The 16,473-nt window shown below is 37.9% G+C and overlaps 1 protein-coding gene across 1 annotated transcript; it reads left to right on the top strand.

The window, feature by feature from the left end:
* Window positions 1-4,360: 4,360 nt before the first annotated feature.
* On the top strand, window positions 4,361-15,784 carry LOC150075104 (uncharacterized). The gene is made up of 3 exons (XM_090388940.1): window positions 4,361-4,484; window positions 11,390-11,573; window positions 15,596-15,784. The coding sequence occupies exons 2-3, from the start codon at window positions 11,390-11,392 to the stop codon at window positions 15,709-15,711; spliced, it is 300 nt and encodes a 99-aa protein (XP_090245066.1). The 5' UTR covers window positions 4,361-4,484; the 3' UTR covers window positions 15,712-15,784.
* The last annotated feature ends 689 nt before the right edge of the window (window positions 15,785-16,473 follow it).

Consider the following 16,473-nt stretch of genomic DNA (forward strand, 5'->3'; position numbering starts at 1 on the left):
GAACTCTGTTCCCTGCCTACCACCCATACTTTGCCTGGTGGGGCTCCCCAGTCTTCAGTCCCCCCCTCACTAAACCGACCGAGTACACCCTTTAACAATGCCGCTAAATTCTACCGTTTTCCTGACCTGCCTCCTCGTGGCAAAGTGTGGGCAACGATGGCTCCCAATAGGGACCCCTAAAAATGGTCAGAGAAATAACAGACACTTTTTTTAAATCTCTGGCCTCCACAGAATTCTGCGTCACTCACAAAGAATACGTGGAGATGGGGGGAACCCCCTGATGCCGTCAAACAGCTAACTCTATTTATATCACATGGAAATCTCAAAGTCACGGTGCAGACGGTCAAAACCGAGCAGTTCGCCTAGTCCTGTCTCAGGGAAACGAAGACACGCGCCGCTTTCTATTTCGAAAGAAACAAAGCCATGGCTATTTACACTCCACTTAATTTTGGGAGCAATTTTTGTCATAGCTCGGAGACACTACTGTAAGGAATTTTATACTCGCGAACATCACAACTCAAATTCCATTCTATATATCCATTTTTCAAAGTTCTGTATTTGTCATCACTCTTGGCTTTAGATTTAGGGATCAGTCATTCTTGACGTTAAGTGTGAATGTCACTCTGCATTCTGTTTCAAAGTGTTTTTACTGCTTTAAGCTCTAAATTGGTATTAAAACTACACATATGGTCGATCAATTTAGACGAATTTTCGTACTCTGCCTCCAACACATAAACCTCTGTGTTACGGGATGAAAGTCCTTTCTGTAAAGTTGCAAACTCAGCCCAGCCTTTGGAATGTGGATTTCTGCTAACGCAAATTCCCACTTGCCTTTGACAGCTATAGCATCGGGTAATTTAGACTGTGTTCCCGAGATGGAAATCCTCGGTAGGGTTAAGAAGAATATCAGCAGGCAAGTCGTAATTTGGGATACAATGAACACCTCACGATCCTATAGTTTAAATTTAGGAATCTGTTCTTTGCGGGGTTTTTAAGTACAATTTCCTGTAGGTAACATCAGCAGAATAAGTTATCCCATTTAAATATTTTTTTTTCTTTCAGATGTCAAATGAAACGCTCAGCTATGGCTACCTTTATTCTGACCTAGTAATATAGAAATTAATGTTAAGAGACTTAAATAATGCCGTTACATCTTTATTTGAAAATTCTTTGCCCTGATCACTGTTAATATTGAAAGGTGTTTCTTCCTTGAATGCCTTTACCATTTGCTTTGAAGTTTTATTTCTAAGTGCTCTCACTCCAGCGTATCTTGAAAATGCATCTATACAAATGAAAAAATAGCATATTCCTCCATTCTCTTTAGACAGATTGGAAACTTCCGCTAAGTCACACTGAAATGTATGGTGGAGCCCCGGAACTATTATCTGGTTTCTAGGAAAATTAACTCCTTGCGGCTTGTGTCTCACATAAGCAGGTTGAGATGCCAAGTACTCTTTCACAACACGCCTGGGTAACTTTGTGTTTTTGTAATGCATTAATACCACCGAAACGTCCCACTGCACGTGGATCGCTGTAATCTTCTAACATCTTGTTCTTTTCCAGGACTTCTGGCTGTATTTATGAGGTTAGAACATGGAGAAATAACGTTTTAAAGTCAATATAGAGGAAAAACAATTCATATTTAACCATAAAATAAAAAAAAATCTTTACTCAGCTTTTTTGCCGTTAATGTGTACTAATAATAATACAGTATATACAAAGGGTACTAGGAAAGTTTTGCAATACAGCTTTGTTTATTTAATTTTTTCAAAGTAATTTCCTCTACATTCAATACACCTCTCCATCCTCCGAAACCAATCTTTAAACCAGTTCTGCCAAGTTTCACTAGGGAGTAAAGCACACTCGTTGTCCCAAGCCCGTAGAAAGTCCTCATCACTGGAAAACCGCCTCCCTTTTAGCTTCATTTTCACATGCGGGAACAGTGCAAAGTCGTAGGGAGGGTGCTCGAGAAGTTTCAGTCCTGTCGTCGTCAAATATTCCGTGCAGGCTTTGGCGCGGTGAGCTGGAGCATTATCGTGATGGAGGTACCAGGTGTCCATTCTTGACTTTGGCCGCAGGTTCTTCATAGATCCAATGACTTTAGGCAGGCATTGTTCAGTATACCACTTAGCTGTGACTGTCTTCTGCGTGTCCAAAACGACACGTTCCACAATTCCACTCGATTTGAAAAATACAGCTATCATTTTCTTCTTTACAGATCGGGATTTTCTGACAATTACGGGTGTGTCGTCATCATCAAAGACCCAAACTTTGTTTTGAGCCTTGGTCGGCAGATCGTAATAGTACAGCCAAGTCTCGTCACCTGTCACGATGTTGCTCACATACCGAGATTGTCCCTTATCAAACTTTTTTAACATCTCCCGGCACCAAGTCACACGTCGTGTCATCTGCTCTTCAGTCAGTTGATGCGGCACCCAGAGAGAACAAAGTTTCTTCACGTGCAAATGATCTTGCAGAATCGAGCGAATTGCTGGTGCATTTAGGCCCAAAGTATCCTCTATCTGTTGGTAGGTCACTCGCCTGTTTTCGTCAAGCATTTTCCTCACAGCAGTAACGTTTTCCTCCGTAACTGACGTTCGTGGCCTTCCCGGCCTCTCAGAATCCTCCAGAGTGAAATTTCCCCTTTGGAATTCTCTATACCACCTGAATATCGTTGTACGATGTGGACAATCATCATCTAGTGCAAGAGTCATTTCTTCTAAGCACTGGTCTATGGTTAAACCACGCACGAAATTATACCGCAAAACTGTCCTTATCTCATTTCGTGACCACGATGCCATCGCAAGCACTTTACACTCTCACTACTAATGAATAACTGAGCCCATCGACTTGGCGCGGTGGCTACTATGCACGTATGAACATGTCTCAACATGCAGCTTCCTGTGATTCATTGTTGCGTCATATTGCAAAACTTTCCTAGTACCCTTTGTATATTTTTTTTTTTTTTTTTTCGCTGGCCTCCAAGTTTGGGCAGCCTTGGGGGCGGGATTGCTGGCACCTACCAGTATAGCACTACTTCCGGTAGGTGCAGGATTTGTGCATTACAGCACACATAGAGAATGGTGGATCCAGGTGTTAGTTAATCCCTGGTGGCAAAATGGCCTGACATAATGCTCTTTTTTTCAGGCCTGTCTTGCAGACGTTCTGAGCTTTCTCAGGAGTAAAAGGTGGAGATGGGCTTGTGTCTAGGAGCCACCCTTCATATCAGGACACACACAATCAATGTACAGAAAGACTACAGTATATATAAGAGCATGTATATAAATATTGTATGTAAATTGATTAAGATAACTTGAGAATGTATATACAGTTGTGTGTTAATAAATAAATAAAAAATAAAAAAGTACCCTTTGTATTTCCAATAACATCAACACTGGAAATAAAAAAAAAAAGGTTTTTTTTTTTATTCCTGGATGCTAACTGACTTCAAATTTTGAAGTCAGTTAGCATCCAGGAATATGATATCAATCTGTGTGCTGCTGAGGGTCCCAAGAAGATTCGTAGTTGGAGGGCCTATGCCCAAAGTAGTGCTGGGCAATTGCTTGCTGAATAACTGATTGCATCTGAAAACGTGAAGGTCAATTGTGTCCATTCCTGGACAAGCTTTTGGTTAAAGCCTTTCTTTTTTAATGGTCTGAGGGAAGTTGGGTTTTCTCCCAAATACGGTAGGCCTTCTGCTTCCTTATTAAAACACCGATTCGACCTGTTACCAATCCTGGCTGCAATACGTAATGCAATTAACTTCAGTTGTTCGGACAAGAGCATAACGGCTTCAGATATTTAGTACAGGAGGCCATCTTAGTATCATGACGAGCAGCGCTAACCTTTTTGACAAAAATGATAAATCAGTTAGGAAAATGCTTGTAAGGCTGTAATTATAATAGTGGAGGACGGAAACCTCTCTATCTTCACTTATGGCATTACGCACCCATTTATTGACTTTTTCTGCTTAGTCGCCATAGCTACTCGTCGCTAAGTCTCTGATTTGTTAACTCAAGAAATTACAGAGTAGTGTACCAACGCAACTCGCACAGTATACGTGGCATCAGAACCGAGACGCTTGATCATTTTTAAGGTATTTGTAAGAGGGTGCCATTATTGATTGATACGGGCTAAAAAGTAAAGGCTCAGACCATTTATGTGATAAAACCTGAAAACAAGTATCTAATTCTGAATAGTTTACCCGGCTGTTCGAGTTTTAAAAATGACTGGATTTTCAGTCATAAAAAGTAACCCACATGGCATGAAACATCCTGTATGTATCCTTGGTGGTGCGGGGAAAGGTTGGCTTATCGTCCTGTACATTGGAGAGCAGAGCCGCATGCTGCCCGTCTCAGCCTGTAAGAATACATAACAGATGTCGTCAGTGTCGTTTCCACGCTGCTTACATTAGTACTGCGCTAAATAAAGAATTCTCTTGCCCTGAAAGTTCCTGCTACGCAACAGATATTGCCGATGTCAAGGTACGGCTTCATATATGAGTTCTAACTGTTGATAATTTAAAAAGCTTGTTTTTCTGTACTAGTATTAAGCTGTTATTGTATTTATATTAGTAAAGTTTCAAAGAAAATATCCAATTCCCTCAAAAAATGGTTGCGCATCACTGTTGTGGAGAAGGAACTGTAAATAGGGTCCGACCTATTCAGATTGTTTTCCCCGGGACCCCTGGGTACTGATATGATTTTATAGTCTGTTGGGGGTTTTTCAAATTTTGTAACAATAATAAATGTTTACAGATTAAATTTTAAAAATAACATTTGTAGAACCCCAGGGTGCTCCTAATCACACTTTAGGATCCACTGCTCTAGACAGATTAAAATGTAATTATAATAACCCGCCCTAATATCTCAAAAACCCTTATCGCAGATTTTTTTTTAGATGCTGTCTGCCCCCCTCTACACTAAAGGAAAAAAACGTAAAATCATTTATCATTAAAAATCTCACAGAATCCATTTTGAAAACCTGGGTCAAGTCATATTAATGGAGAGAGAAATCTTTATTGCAAGTAACCCATTACATTAAGTTAAAACTGCAGTATGACAATGGGTTATGTAATACACCCATCTAGCTTGTTGGCTGTTTGAATAAAATGATATTTATGAAGTTTTATTCGCCGTTGGTCAAAATTATAAACATCAGCATGGCCAGCAGAGTTTCCAAAGATGCTAGATTGTCTCTTTGGGTTTTATTATTGCAAATCACGCAAAGATGGAGATCGCAGCTAGTAAAAACAGAAACGCCAAGAATGCCTTCCATAATCTGAAGGGAAAATCAATCTAAAGTATTTGCAATCATGATTTATTTATTTAGCGATGCGAATGGTGAATATTTTAAATCTTCAGCCTCAGTATATGGCAGTATTGTTGAAATTATTATACACAACCAGCTGTAACGCTATCCTACATTTATTTGATGCTGAAGCCCGAAATGAACTTTTCGCTCTGCCAAGAAGGTGACATTTTATAAGATAACTGCTGTTTGTCAAGTTTCATCAGGGTGATGAAGGTCACCGTTCATCATTGACATCGACACATGTCACGCCTACAATAGGCATCCAATACGCAACTTTTTATAGATATGAATATTAAATACGTTATTTCAGAGAAATGTTTGCATATCTACACAAGGAAGACTTCGACAATCCACTCCCATTATAGGTTATTAATTGAGCAGCGACCTATAATGCAGCCGTCGAGAACTAGAATGGCTGGTTATTCTTTTGCAGATCCGAAAGCGAAACTGTATCAGCATTAAAAATCAAGTACGAGGATACCCCTTTCATAAGCAAAATGCATAGGCATTTAGCAGGCTGACATGGATGAGTAACGTAGTACTTCATTCTGCCAAGAAATGCACCCAAAATATGTAAATAATTTTTAGGTTAAAATTCGAATGACAATCAGAAGCAACACTGACAGATCTAACGAGAACGTCGTTATCTGATTGGTACTGGTAACCACGGTACAAGATATAAAAACCCTCTGCGATATACACTCCTGACCAAAAGTACTGCAAGTTGCTATTCATAGGTAAAAACATTTTTCCAATCAGCATGCATATTGCAGCAGTGAAAGTTAAGTTAATGACAGAGGGTTGGACTAATGGCTGAATTAACACAATAAAACGTAAAGCTGTTATAATGGTGCACAATGAGGGCATTACTAACCAATATCAGTTTTAGGGAAAAAGGAAAGCTAGAAGTGGCCGTCCTAGGATTTCTTCTGTTAGGGAGGACAGAATTCTACAAAAGGTTAAGTCAAAAAGGATCGTTTTGCTATCTCAGCAGTACTGTTCGCCGATGAGTGGTTTCAATGGCATATAAAAGCCTATAGTAAAAAAAGAAGCTTGTTCTTTTGATTAAAGCTATGATAAAAAAAAAAGTGTAAGTTGGGCCAAACACCACAAAAAGTTGTTCTCAGTAACGAAAATCTCTTTACCCTACAGTCAGATGCACCATCATCAGTTTGCATGATGATGGCATCAAAAGCAATGTTTCCACAATGATATGGGACTGTATGGCTTCATTTTATTTAAAATACAATGAATGATTAAAGACGAAATAAGTAAAACATCGGAGAGAGAACGAAGAGGGGGGGGGGTAAAGATATAATAAGAAAGGCTAAAGCAGAGTCATGGGATAGATTTATAAGCACAATAGAACACGATGTTCATGGAAGACAAAATTTGGCATATAAAATGATGAAATACTTGAATAGCACAGAGAAAGACACTTCAAGAATAAATATAATAAAGGAAGAACAATGGAAAAACCATTATGAAGAATTGTGGAAAAAACCCAACATATCACATTGAAGAGATACAGTTAGACCCAGTTAGTGACATAGATCCGATAACGAAGGAAGAATTGGAAAAGGCATTGAAAGCTACAAAAAATAGGAATGGATGATATAAATGCAGAACTGATCAAGTATGGAGGAAGTTTTTAAAAGAGAGGATACTAAATTTATTTAATAAATGTTGGGAACAATATAAAATGCCAGAAGAATGGAAGATAGCAAAAATTATTTAAAAAAAGGAAATAGAAATGATACAAAGAATTATAGAGGGATTAGCATACTAAATACAGTATATAATAAATAACAGAATTAAAATTATCTCTGATGAAATATTAATAGAAGAACAGGCAGATCATGTACAGATAATATATTTATATTAAAACGAAAAAAGTTTAATTTAGAAACGCATTTATAGATTATGAAAAAGCATTTTATCAAGTAAACAGACGAAAACTATGGGACATATTGAGTAATAAAGGATACCCCCAAAGCATCTTACAAAAATAATACTGAGTTTATATCAAGGAACAAAAATAGTAATAGATTAACAGAAGAAAGTATAATAAATCAATGAGTTAGACAGGGGTGTAGCTTGTCACTAAAGTTGTTTAACATATATATCGAGGATATGATATGTAAATGGAAAGAAGAAATTAATACAGGTATATATTTAAATACAAAGAATAGGATTAATACACTATTATTTGCAGATGATCAAGTAATTATTCAAGATAGCGAAGAGCAGGATTTAAATTAAACCAAATAACAAAAGAATATAAAGTTAAAATATCAACGATGAAAACTGGAACAATGGCTTTTAAGGAGAAAAATACGGTGAGGACAATAAAATATTTTAATTATCTAGGATGTGATAGAAGATATGAACCAGAAATTGGCGAAATTTCAAATGATATGTGGAACAATAAAAATAACTCTGGCTAAGAAAACAAGGAAAGAAATACAATTGAAATTTTACAAAGTAATGGCAATACCATTCGGTATCCAATTAAACATGGATACCGTTGTTGTTATTTGGTTTGTTAGGAGCATTAGCAACTAAGGCCATATTGCTCCGAGATATGCGGTGGTCATTCCCTGATCTTTCCGCATCCTCCGTATTTGGTGATGACAGGCTCGAACCCCGGTCTAATCAAGAAGCGTGTGCTACGCACTGCTGCTCCTGCCCACATGGATACCGAAACAAAGAGACATTAATAGAATACAAGCTGCAGAAATGAAATTTTTAAGATATGTTAAAGGATATACAAAACGCAAATATTAGAAAGGAATTAAAGATTTACTCAATTAATGGATAATTTATAGAATATAGACAAAGATGGAAAGGACATGTAGAAAGAATGGAAGATAATAGATTCCATAAATTAGCTTATACATCATATAAAGGAAAAAGAGACAGAGGAAGACCTCTTCGAGATCGGAACAGATGGATTAGGCGATCCGCGAAGGAAGATAAGACAATGAATGAATGCAAAACATTCAGCTTCTCCACACTGCAAATGACCATTTCCCATCAAGACTAAGCACCATGCCACACAGCTAAAAAGGTAATTTTTAATTAACATTAATAAAAGAAGAAATGGCACTACAATCCTTCCATGGCCTGGAAATTCACCTGATGCTAATCCAATGAGAACCCTTGGAAGAAACTTGACAGAAAAACTCAACACCATCCAGCTTATGGAAACCATTATTAAAGCTAAATGGGGCCCAGCAAACTACTAATGCCCAGTACTGTGCAGTGCCATTTTGTATTGCTTCTAAAGATTAAAATTTATGATATCTGCGCAGTTTTATATGAATAACAGTAAAAAATAGCTAGAATACTTAATTTTTTGCCGTATGGCGAGGAGGGTACAACCAATAGTGTTTCATTAACTGCTAGTAAAAAATAATGCGAAAGATGTATTTGAAATCATGAAGCTTAAGCTATAGAGGAACTATGATTTTCACAGGAGTACGCTTTGCCCATTGACTCTTTAGTGTCAGGTTGGCTTTCCCGCAAGTAGAGGGGGCAATTGTACAGGTCAACATGAAGTACTGTGAACAATCGAAAAAGTTTCTGTCACTGATGTACAGAACAAAAGGATTATCCCATTATACAAACTAATAGTTAGACTCCATCTTGAATACTGTATGCAGGTTTGGAAACCTCATTTCAAGAACGAGGTAGATCTATTGGAATGGAGGTTTTGAAGGGTTAAGTAAACTAAATGTTGATGGCACCTTTACTCTTTTTTAGATAATACAAGAAAAAAAAAGGATGCTGCATATACCTCGCATCCAGTCAGAGAGTAAGTAATTCTTGGAATCAACTTCCATCTAGTGTTGCCGAAGTGAGTGGTGTGAGGACATTTTTTCTGGCTGATGCGCTATAAAAAATAATTTTTCTGTTTATATTCTGGGATGACCACACAGTCAGAGGGATTCACAAGAGAATCTAAGATCACCACCATATTTAGTAGTCACTCGAGATTGAGTCCGGATCGCTCAAACGCGTGTACTTACGTTTTTTCGCATCAGACCATTATAGGCTAAGCTTACCAATATTTAAAAGGTTTTGTATTGTATTTGCATATTGTAAATATGCAATGAATGTGGCCTACTTTCATTACATTGGAAGTAGGCGCTTAATACAAAGGATGCTATAATGCAAACTAAGAACACATCAGAGGACGTTACAGTATGCGTGAAACTCCACGATGACGAAATTCGATTGATGCTTGAATATTGGCAAGCGCGCCTGCAGTTAATCACATGTTTAGTATTAGTACAATACGACATCGCCATTAACGAAAAGGAGGGGGGGGGAGACTTAGGTCTCGGTTCAGAAGATATATCTTATACATTGACTTGTTACCGATTCTATCAGTTGTGAAGCTAGAGGTTATCTGACTATTGAAGGCTTTTCATCATGTAAGGGGATTATTCTCTTGGAGCTTTTGTTATAATTTTCAGCTGGGCATCTGCGTTTCCCACTGATCAGCATAATTGTACCACGGCCATCTGCATCTCCTTTACAATATAGTGGTTTCAGCACTTGTAACTCTCTTGGTTCAATTCTCATCGACGACTGGAATAATTTCTAAAGTCTTCATCGATCGAAGCGAGTAGGGCCCTCCCTGGGTTTTTCACCTAGCACAATATGCAAATCAGCCAGTGAAGATACATAATAGCACCAAGGTCCGAGTTGCTGATGCAACTAAAACCCGACAATTATATCCAATTTAGATTTTAAATGTGAAACGGGGGAAAGAAAAAAACTCGGACAGCAAACCAAATTTCGTTTGTTTCGAAAATTTACGCGTTCATTAATTGAACTCTTTTAGGCCTGCATCGTCAGATATCGCAACAACAAATAAGATTATGCCTCAACTGGTTAGCAGGTGGCATTAACAGATAGTAAAATCATCTAAGTGACTGATTGACAGACGCTAACAGGACAATTAGCACAGCTATGACAAGATGAGATTTGGCGAATAATAAAAACACCAACTACAAGTAGCCAAAGCAGCCATCAGGATAACATAACCGTGGGCAAAACCACGAACATTCTTCTGTGTTTGTATTAAATTTTTAAAACTATACAAGGAAGCAAAGCTTCTGTTAATAATGTGTGAAATTGAAACCCTGTTATACCATATTGAAGGGATAAATATTATGCGCACCCGATTATTAATTAAGAGGGCAACATTCTGCAGGATGAGAACTTTAACATTTCAAAAAATTATTTTATTATGAGTACACGGGCCCACAATTATTCAAGGGGGACCTTAGCTCTTAACGCCCCTGGCGGGAAAAAATAATTACTCATAAAAATGCCGATCGATTGGATCTAATCACTGAGAGTTTCGAGGACTTTATAATACACATACCTTCAGTGAAGAATGGAGCGGTTGAAACTTTACCTATTGATAACACTTGATCATCTGGAGTATTTCTCTCAAGAAATTGAACACATGGTAACGTTCGAACGATGAGGTCAGCAGCATAAAGAAAATTCTCACGAGTATAAAAGAGGATAACAGGATCCACCTCTTTTTCGTATTTGTCTTGGAGCACAGGGAATAAACAACCAAAAGGTAAGATTTAGCTATCTTGCTTGTCATATTGGGAACGTCTTCTTATTCACTGAATTACTGATGAAATCAATTTATTTTTTTAAGAATAGAGAAAAAAAACATTGACTGCCTTTCTCGAGAAGAATGAATTTATAAAATTATTGAAAATGCATGATCACTTAATTCAACATAGGCCTGTCCCTAACGCTATACAGCGCGAAAGTTAAATTATCTCACTGTGAATCTGTTCGTTATTAATAGGGATGTTAATCAAAGGTATAAAGAATGACATTTTCTGTATCTGTGGTCCTTGCTGTTACAATGGCGTTACAGAAAGCACTGCACTTTCAATCTTTGCAAACAAACAGGCTCGCATGATTTTATGGTAATGCATTGATTCGAATACGATTTTACTAACACTCGTAAAAAAATACATATAGAAATTTGATCCGTGTGAGAAAGAGAGTTTATAAAATATTATTTTTGTTGCAGATGAAGTGCTGTTACGTCATTCTTGCTTTTTGTTTTGCGGCTGCAGTGGAATGTATCGTATGCCCTGAGAACGTATGTGATGACGTGTTGTGCGACTCAATGGACACCTGTGAAACCGAAAATAGCAAGGTTGTAGAAAAGGGAGGATTCTGTGGGTGTTGTGACATGTGTGTGAAACAGCTCGGTGAGTATTCCTGTGACCAAACCAATCTTTTGTCTTGTATAGGGATTTATTCTTATTTGACTCCATGTGCAATCATCATACGGTCGATTTTATGCTAATGGTATGGTATTTTTCAAAAGCTTCTTAATTTGACTTTTATAATTAAATTTGATACATTGCTTAAAGGCTCGAGGTATTTAGCCTCCATGAACGAACCTACCTTGGTTTGTATATTTTAGTGCCAAAACAAAAAATTTCATCTCTAAGACGATAAAATTAATTAATTATGGGCGGTATTAAAGTGTGATATACTTTAATCTTGTTAATTAACTTGCCTAAAAATATCTGATGAATTATATTGCAGAAAAGTGCACTTTGCTCAATGTCTAAAACCACTGTGAACGAAGAGCTTTCGCATCGTCAGTTGGTTCATTTTGGGGTTCTCTCTCTATGTGTTTCTAGTTCCCATGATGCAACTCGATCATGTGTGGAGTTTAGCAATTAGGATCGAAAACTGCGTGCTTTCTTTCTTTAAAACATTTTATTGCAAGTTACAACTTATGTCGTAAAAAGGGAAATTTATTTACACACCTTACAATTCATAGGTATTAGGAATAATATTGTACCAACAAATTACAGTGACCATATAAACCACATCGGCGTATCGTTTCTTACAGATAATCCGCATTCGCTATACTTTCCTCTTGTACCGTACACATTAATCAAGTTAAGAGACGGCTTACACGTGATATTAACTTAAAACACCGTACCACACCTTCCGTTTATAATATCTCACACTCAGATCTTTGTTTATTCAAACCAGGCATTTCAGGTGCGGCTAGAACATTTATAAACAGATATAGTAATAGAAGCATGAGCTTATGTAGCATCAGCCAGAAATTAACAACCCACTGGCTCAAGGCAAATTTCCGCAAAGCTGTATAATAGATGTCTTTCCTCAATTTGAAATTATGCCCCCTTAAGTTCGTAATCTGAGCAAGCGGAAGAATCCCATCAAAATTCAGCGTGCTCAACCCATTAAAAGGCCTTACCCACCTCAATCAGATCACCTAGTCTCCAGCCGCTGCAATTTGCAGAACTTAAGTGTCTCTTTGTAAGAGAACCCCGCGTCGTTCCCCTCCTCCAGACCTGTACGCAGTACTCAAGGCGTGGCTTGACCATTGACAAAACCCCATGGTTTGCATTGCTCAGAAACTTCATACCTGACTGCGCAATTACTCCCACCCTAAGTGTATTACCACAGTTGGTGCAGTACTTTGCATTTGTCAATGTTAAACTTCAGTTGCCACTTCTCAGCCCGTTTGCCCTGGATCCTGTTCCAGTAGCACACTGCCATTAACAATCCTGCCAACCTTTGACACTAAGCCTGATAAATATACAAAACAACAGGGGCCCAACACCGAACGCTGTGAGACTCCACTAATAACTTAGTCCACGAAGGCAGCGTCCATTGATTACCGCTCTCTGTCTTCTCCCACCCTTGCTCCAATTTGTACAGTGTCAAAAGCTTTCCTGAAATCCAAGTATATGATATCAAAATTATTTTTTGCATCCAGTTCCTTTGTAACCACATCATAGTATCATATTTGTCAGACAAGACTTTCCCTTAACAAACCCATGCTGTGTCTGAATTATTGCTGCATCTTTAACTAGTGACTCCATTATTTTACCCGGAACAGAAGTTAAACTAACTAGTCTGTAATTACTCGTGTCACCCTTCGATCCCCCTTTGTGAATTGGGGATACATTTGCACATCTCCAGCCCGTGTGGACTTCCCCTAAGTCCAAGGATGCGCTCATAATTATGGCTAATGGTTTGCTTAGTTCCTTTGTCGCCTCCTTTAATATAACTGGATAGATCCCATCCATCCCCGGTGCCTTTCTTATGTTTAACTTCAACAATTTCTCAGTTATTACAAAATCATTTAACACCCTGTTACAGTTTGATAAACTTCTCATGTGTGAATGTAGATGCAAAATACTCATTCACTTTGTTAGCTACCTGAGCAGGAACATCAACAGTCGAACCATAGATATCAAGTTGACCAAGCTGATTCATCCCATTCCTTTTAGAGTTTATATAAGTAAAGAAGTCCTTGCTGTTTTTCTTGGCATCGTTTACCTAATCTCATTTATGACTTGATTGCAGACAGGCTTCTGTATCACCTAATTATGCAATCCCATGCATTTTTCTTCTCTGCCACGAGTCTCATTAGTTCATTTGACAACCATTTAGAATTTGCTGTTGGTCCCACTATACAGAATTTAAAAAAAAAACTCTCTGAGACCACTATAGTCACCTTTACGGAAGCAAAAACCCTTCCTTTTATCCCTGATGTCAATTATATCTATAAGTAAATCGCACATCAGTACACTGCCACCTAGTGGTTCCTTTATCTGCAAATTCTTAATAAACGAATAATCACTGCTGATAACCAGATCAAGAGTATTACCCTCTCTGGTTGCTGCAGAAAACAATCATCCAATAAATCCACAAGTTCCAGTCAATGTACCCATTATAAGACATTCTGATTTACTGGTTCACTATTTCGTTGCACTCATTAGATTTATGTCACACCAAACTGGCTCAGCATTGCACTGTCCATCTATTTAAACTGGATGCCAACACCCTTTGGCATCTCTCATATTGTGAATATAACGTCGCAACTGTGATGGCATGTTGCACTACCAGGGTACCTGCCCGCCCACTGGCTTCGAAATGATCGTCTGGGTGGTGGTATCCTCTGAAAATAAATAACAGTAGTCTTCTCTACTAGAGAAGCGTTATTTATTTGAAGTAGTGCAATATCAGCTATCTCGTTGCGAAGGCACCCACAATATGAGATACAATTAAAACGATGCCTATTACACTACATACGTAGTTCAAATTTATGGGTTAACTATGGTGTATCTACACCGATATTATATAGTTAATTACCAAAACCCATAAGGAAGGATTATGCCTTGTGCATTTCGTTTTCAAATAATAGAAGTATTGCAAGATTCACCTCTGCCTGCGGCTACCTTTAACCTTTTAGTCTGTGAATCCCCAACCCCTAACGCTGCCTCGATAGCATCAGCAAACACTCTTGCAACCCTTTCTATTTAAGTGTATCCTATCCCTGTAGAAGCAGTCTCTCCTGTTAACAAGCACAGGCCACACCGAAAAACATTCTACCCCATGAGCCTTGCACAATCACTCCAGGGCCGAATTGATTAACAAGGCTCTCGTCGTATACTTCCTCCAATCGTGTCTGGCCAGAATTGCAGACACTTATTTGGCTTCCACAGAACACAGTTTCCTCCTACAATAAACCTTTTTACAGTTACGCGGATGAAATACTCAGTCTCTAACAAGCAAACCATAGACATTCTTTTCTTCAAAATTTAATAACGTTCACCAGAGATTAAAATATACACTGAGGCTTGAACAAAACAATAGTATAAATTTCTTGATCTAAAGGATAATAACCAATTAAAAACTTGTATCTATAGAAAACACACACACGGCGGCAGTAAAAATAATCCTTATATACCATAGACAACTCAAAAATGTATTTTCCAGCACTGGTCATCATATAATGAAATCAATACATCGTAAGAACAAAAATTAAATATGGCGCCTCGAACATATCCAATACCGGAATTTAGCCAACAGGTCCACTCCACTAATGAAATTGACTTCAAACCATTATATTGCAACAAAACATGCAGTTTTTGATCAACAGTATTGAACCTGAGAAGCATAAAATTTCCACACGTGATCGAGTTCTATCATGGGAATTAGAAACACAACATCCATAATGAGCCAAGTGACGACGATTCGAAAGCCTTCTATTCAAGCTCTTGGTTCACAGTGTTTCCCTGTATGACAAATCATTGGGCAAAGCTGCACTGTTCTCCAATTTAAAATAACCCTTTTTACTCATTGATTCGTAAGCAGTTTGGGAGGTAAGTTCCCTTTCTTTTAATGTCATTCATAATACTAATACAGTTTAATCTTGTTTTTATAATGCACATAGGTGAAGGAGAAGATTGTGTTCATTTCTGGAGCTTTCCCCTAAAAGCTGTATGTGGTGAAGGACTCGTCTGCCATGAGGATCACCATTTTTGTGTCAAAATCGAAGACCTAGAGTAATATAAATGTTGCAAAACAGTACGTGTAGTATATGTTAAATAAAAAGTGGTACGTCACCAAGCACACATGACGATTTAATTGCATTGTCTTTATTTTATATACTTTATGAAAATCGTCGTTTCTAAAAGGGCATAATTCCGAGAACTATCACCATCCTTGGAGGTTGACTGAGAAGCATTATACATATTTCAGGTGTTTCAAAAATACGATTCCATTCTGGAGGATGTACACACCAGAATGCTTTTACTTGAACAAAAGGAGCCTACACAATAAAAAGTAGAGCAAATTGAACTTTCTTTGGGCCCAATGTTGAATCGCCCTGAATGCAGACTGTTAGGACAGCTCAACGGTGTTCTGTCAAAAATTTACAGGAATTTTTCCAGCACTGGAAAAGGTGATTATACCATTGTATAATCACTTTGTTAGACCGTATTTTCAGTAATGAGCAACAAGATTAGTCAGAGAACACACATATGAGGAAATTAAATTGAATAAGGTTGGTTATAGGCAGGGGCGAGGCAGGCGCTCGTGAAAGGGGAAAACGATTTAATATGACAATTAAAACATTATGAATATTCTGGTTGTCTTTTTAACTTTTCTCTAGCAAAAATAGAAACACCTTCTTAATTTTTTTTCTGTCAGACTGGTTATAGGATAGATGTGCGAAAAAATTCCATTTGGTGTTATGCAAGTGGGTAGGTTTTTTTTGGCCACTACCAAAAACCCATATTTTCTAATGTGGGCTTTGGCTGGATTGGTCTC

The sequence above is a fragment of the Mastigoproctus giganteus genome, chromosome 14 (assembly GCF_048544385.1).
Source record: "Mastigoproctus giganteus isolate SK-2022 chromosome 14, ASM4854438v1, whole genome shotgun sequence".
Classification (NCBI taxonomy): domain Eukaryota; kingdom Metazoa; phylum Arthropoda; class Arachnida; order Uropygi; family Thelyphonidae; genus Mastigoproctus; species Mastigoproctus giganteus.

What these genes read in the sequence shown, in the direction of transcription:
- LOC150075104 (XM_090388940.1), top strand. Translation starts at nt 11,390, where the DNA reads ATGAAGTGCTGTTACGTCATTCTTGCTTTTTGTTTTGCGGCTGCAGTG. An exon ending in CATGTGTGTGAAACAGCTCG is followed by an intron (nt 11,574 to 15,595) that starts GTGAGTATTCCT and finishes TAATGCACATAG; the next exon opens with GTGAAGGAGAAGATTGTGTT.